Here is a 5,225-nt window from a genome sequence, read left to right as displayed (position 1 = left end):
TGGAGCATATCGGAATATGTCAGAGTCGCGGAAGATTCAGTTCACATGATTGAGATAGATCGCAGTTAGCCAGGATAGGCTGGAGGTAAGCGCACCCTAGAGGAGGCCTGATCATGACACGTAGCCTCTTCCGAGGGCGAGAATCGAATAGTGACTCCTGGGGGGTGCGCGCGCGCGCGCGCGCGCGTGTCGTGCGATATCGGTGGTTGCGCGTTGACACGACGCGCGTTCTCGCTGCGCCGGCAGAGCAGCATTACGGTCGCGTTACCCTCGCGACACGGAAGACCGAGTGGAGAGTACATCCTGACATTCTTGATGCGCGCGCCAACCATCTAGGCGAGGAAGCGCGCAGCCGAGAGACCCGAGCGAGTCAAGCTCGGTCTTCGTCGTCGCATCGACGTGGCGCAGTCTGTCGCTCCTCGTCGTTACCATCGCTTCTGCGAGTAACCAAATATTAATTCGTGTGTGAATGGAATAATAACATATCGGAGCGAGACGAGAATCTGCCCGGCTTTTCAGCAAGTATCATCGAAAGTGTCGTCACGTGCGAATACGACCTGGTTCTAGAAGCAATCTGTTCCACGTCATCAGTTCAAATCCTGAAGAGCAATCTTCTTCTGTGATAGCGTGTCACGATCGACTCTGGGATTTCCTAGGTCGTCGACCTGTGATCTTCTTGCCTCTCGTCCTGCGCGAGTGTCGCGTAGCGTTTCACTAAGCAAAGTGCAGTTCTGTGTCGTGATCCTTTATCATCTTTAATCTCCCTGAGAATATCTCAGCTGTGAGTCTTCCGTTTGTGGTTATTCCATCAACGTCGATAAGTTCATACTTCATCGGTCCACGCGACCAGCTGCTACTATCTTTCTCTTTCTCTCACACACACACACACACACTCTCTCTCTCTCTCTCTCTCTCTCTCTTACGTCACTCCAATCGCAGCATGGGGGACCAGGAGCAACAGGAAACGATGCCAAGCGTGGTAGAGTTGAACGTGGGCGGCGTCTTCTACACCACTGCTTTGACTACACTGACTCGCGAGAGCGATTCGCACCTAGCGGCACTCTTCACTGGCAAATCCACCGTGGAAAAGGACGCCAAAGGCAAATATTTTCTGGATCGCGACGGCGTACTCTTCCGTTATGTATTGGACTTTCTGCGCAATCAGGCGCTCGTTTTACCCGAGGGCTTTCGTGAACGTGAGAGACTCAAACAGGAGGCAAATTTCTACGGTCTGTCTGGTTTAGAGAAGGCAATTTTGGAGAATACAGATGCCAGCGGACAAATTGGCGGCGCAATTGGTAAACGCGTACCAGGATACATCACCATCGGCTATCGGGGCAGCTTTGCTTTTGGTCGCGAGGGTCTGGCCGACGTCAAGTTTCGCAAGCTCTCGAGGATCCTCGTGTGCGGCCGCGTGGCACTCTGCCGGGACGTTTTTGGCGAAACACTGAACGAAAGTCGCGATCCTGATCATGGCATGTCCGATCGTTACACATCACGCTTTTTCCTGAAACACAGCGTCATCGAACAGGCTTTCGATATGCTGCAGGAGCAGGGTTTCAGTCACCGCCGGGAGCAACTCCGAGCAACTGAAACCCGGAGTGGATTCCGAAGAGAATCGTTGGAATCATTATAACGAGTTCGTTTTCGTGCGCGATTAAAGAGTTTCGCAAGCGAGTACTTTGGCTAAACATCGTTGACGGCTCATATTTTGCAAAAGTACGAGGCTGCGGTTGCAGCTGCTGCGAAAAAGGACTTCTTCAGTTATTCGAAACAGTTCAAACAGAAGTGGAAACATTCGCGAAAACACGTGTGTATAACATGCGAGCGAATAATACAATACGGAACTCTCGTTTACAGTATGCTTTATGATACATAATGAAGTTGATATGCAATATCAAGTTTAACAGGAGTTCGTACGAAAGCGTCGGACAATCGTATTTCGCGAAGTTCTTAATTAATTTTGTCTTGTAAGAAAATTTCTTAAAGTCATTACTACCATCAATCAACTTTGACATAAAAGGAATTTGGAATACTTTGACGTTCGAGAATACTAACATCGTCTTCTGAAATATTATATCTTGAAACGTTTTTCTCACTTTAATCATTTCTTTCATCGGAATGAAGAAAAATGGATAAGACACGACGAAGATAGATATCCGAAAACTGTCGTCTTTCGATAGAACCCTCGTCTAAATCATTGACAGCGCTGAAGTAACGAGAAATTGGATTTCTGTATTAAAGAGAATTGTGAACTTGTCGAGCGTGACCATCTCGGGAACTTACGAATTTGTTTGAATCAAGATGCAACATAGAGAATTATGAACGACAAGTCAACGTCGAGCATCGAATTTAAAATTAGTCAATGTCGAACGTAACAATTTGGGAAATATAATGTTGAAACCAAAGATATTTCGTTAATTCTTGATCGTATGTTTTTTATGTGTAACTAATTATTCAACTGTAAATGAGTTTGAGCCACATCTATACAAATAGAATCTAAGACTTTTCTGAATACGGCGTTAAGATCTTCCGTAATCGGAAAACGTGCCGACGGCAGCAACAAAATTGCCATTTCTGACAAAAATCCGATATGCTCCTATCTAGAGCCGTTGCGAAGGAGAGACGTTTATTAAAAAGTAGTCTCGCGTAAATCCACGAGATGAAAGACGCCAATATCGGGCGTTTTTCATTGCCGGTGGATGCGAAGTAAGACGGTGAATGAAACGTGCACAATAAAAGCGAATCGGGGCAAAAGGGGTAGATGATGTTGAGATATTTGCGAACGCGACTTGGTCACTTAAAGAGGTAACAGTGTCAGATACGTCAGTGATAAATGTTGTTGGATGCAACGGTCGAGAAAATGTAAGGAAATATGTAAATGCAAGACGGACATGACGTGGACACAAGTATTGGCTGCTATTTAGAATCAGATCGAACGAATGACGCAATAACACATTTGCGTGTTTTTCATTCGCGTCTGACGCAAGAGGAAATTAAAGGTGATGAAAAATTTCAATTATGTCTGATAACGAGACCATTATTTAAAGAAAGTCTCCGGTGCTAGTACGCCGAGTAGTTAATACTGATAAATGGTCGGGCCGAGTAGTCACTGCTAGATGACGGTCAGACCGAGTAGTTGCTACTGATCGCTAGTCGGACCAAGTAGTTAGCGGTTAGCTAACAAATAGTTAGCGTTAGAATCGGATCTTTTCTTTAAGTAGAAGGTGTACGATGAAAGAACGGCGGTAAGAATGATGTTGATACCGATATTTAGTGAATTATCGTTTCTGTATAAACTCGGCTTAAATAGGGTAACTAGCACCATCCTCGATGGGCGGAGCAGCTTGTCGAATGCGTGTACTTACAACCCGACACGATGTCAAACGTGCTATTCGAAAGACGGAATGCTCGAAAATATGTGCTTCCTTCTAATGACTTTCTGTCAATCTCTTAAATTGATAAAAAACGAGTCAATGCTTTTCTTTCTCGTCTTAAATTCTTTTCTCTGTAAAGCAGAACGTAAATGTGGCAAACAATTCATAACTTTCGATCCGTTAACGTGGAAATATCGGAACATGATGAAAGCAAAGTGTTGTTATAAATTTGCGGTGAACTTTATGTCATAAATCAATGTTCGTGCAAAAATTTTCATTTGAAAAATTTCTGAAAACTTTTTTTCTCGTATAGTAAAACATAATTGTATCAAAAAGAAAAAAAATATCTAGATAATCGAGATATTTTTTTCCTTTTTGATGCAATTATATTTTATTATACTTGAAAATATAAAAAAGTTTTCAGAAATTTTTCGAATGAAAAAAAAGTTATAAATTATAAAGAATTGATCACTTTTATTAATTTCGTATTAATACTTACTTATTATCACTTTTAACTGATTTTTCTTTGCATATTTGTGTTGATAGTTTAAGTTATATAGGCTTTTTAACTTTTTTATTATTCTGTTATAAAATATAAAATAATAGATTTTCAGTTTAGACTTTCCAATTATTTCGCGTTATGTGAAATATCGTTTATTTATCTACTAATATTATTAGTAATTAATATTATTAGTAATTGTTTGCTTATTCGGAATAATGGAAGAATTGAAAAATTCATCGCGATTATCCTGTCGCAACAGGTTATCATGTAACGGATAATATTTAACGACTGTTCCGAAGAGTGCCGACGGCACTGAACAGACGAAGCAGATATCGAGTTTAGCTTCTCGTTGTTATAGAAAGCGTACAACATCGAAGATTTTCTTAAAAATAATGGAGATGATAAATCTTATATTGTAGCAATGTCTCATATATCGTTATTATTATGGATTGTACTTATTATTATGATGATCGATGAATGTGTAGAATCACAACAAATGTAGAGTTATTTCAATTTTAAATGCACGTATTTAACTTTCCTAACTTGTTAGCAGAATCAAAATTATACATATATTTATGAAAGATTTATTACTATGAAAATCAAGATGAAAATTCACAGTTGGATGCTTACTCTTTATTTCGATACGCGTTGCGATAATCCGAAAAAACAATTTCGAAGTAATGATGCGAATCAAAGCTGTTATTGTTAGTGCATATGGTTCGCTGTTCAATGAACGTCGCTTCTGCGTCCACAATTGATTTATAATGTTGTTCGGGTTGTCGCACGAGTTATGCGTATCAATGCGAGGTGTTATATGTAACTGAGAGTGGACATGATAGCCCAATGTGCGAAAATTTAATTTGTCTACGTTGTGCGATCTGCCATCGAAAACATTAATTTTTCGCAATTGAGAGACATTTCAGAAAAACTGATGCTGACTGCTAAATTTTTAAGACAATGTTCCTTATTAAGAGAAAACGTTATTATATATATTACATAACATAACACAAGTGAAACGAGTGAACGACGTTTTCCAAGTTCGTGTCCTGTGAGATATATCAGCTTTCAGATATGATCTGCAATTGATCATAATTCATAATGATGACTATTGCGTTGAGTAATGCGTCATATCTTGTTGAGAGATTCTATTGATTAATGTGAAGCGGTAATGGCATCGTAATCGGTACTTGGTTACAATTAGATTAAATCGCCTACTTCCATTTACTCTGTACAAATAAAGGCATTCAGGTAAATCAAACTTATAAGATATAGTAAACGGATGTTGCACTACGTTAATGTAAAAGAGTCTCACGTAGAACGACTGTAAACTTCAATTTACTTTATAA

The 5,225-nt window shown here is 40.3% G+C and overlaps 1 protein-coding gene across 1 annotated transcript; it reads left to right on the top strand.

The window, feature by feature from the left end:
* The first annotated feature begins 284 nt into the window (after nt 1-284).
* Nucleotides 285-1,920, top strand: Ktl (BTB/POZ domain-containing protein Ktl). Its single transcript, XM_018446949.1, has one exon. The coding sequence runs from the start codon at nt 941-943 to the stop codon at nt 1,634-1,636; it is 696 nt and encodes a 231-aa protein (XP_018302451.1). The 5' UTR covers nt 285-940; the 3' UTR covers nt 1,637-1,920.
* The last annotated feature ends 3,305 nt before the right edge of the window (nt 1,921-5,225 follow it).

Source organism: Mycetomoellerius zeteki, unplaced genomic scaffold (genome assembly GCF_001594055.1).
Source record: "Mycetomoellerius zeteki isolate Tzet28-1 unplaced genomic scaffold, Tzet1.0 scaffold191, whole genome shotgun sequence".
Taxonomy (NCBI): domain Eukaryota; kingdom Metazoa; phylum Arthropoda; class Insecta; order Hymenoptera; family Formicidae; genus Mycetomoellerius; species Mycetomoellerius zeteki.
The sequence above is the reverse complement of the archived record's forward strand: the minus strand, read 5'-3'. Positions and strand labels throughout refer to the sequence as shown.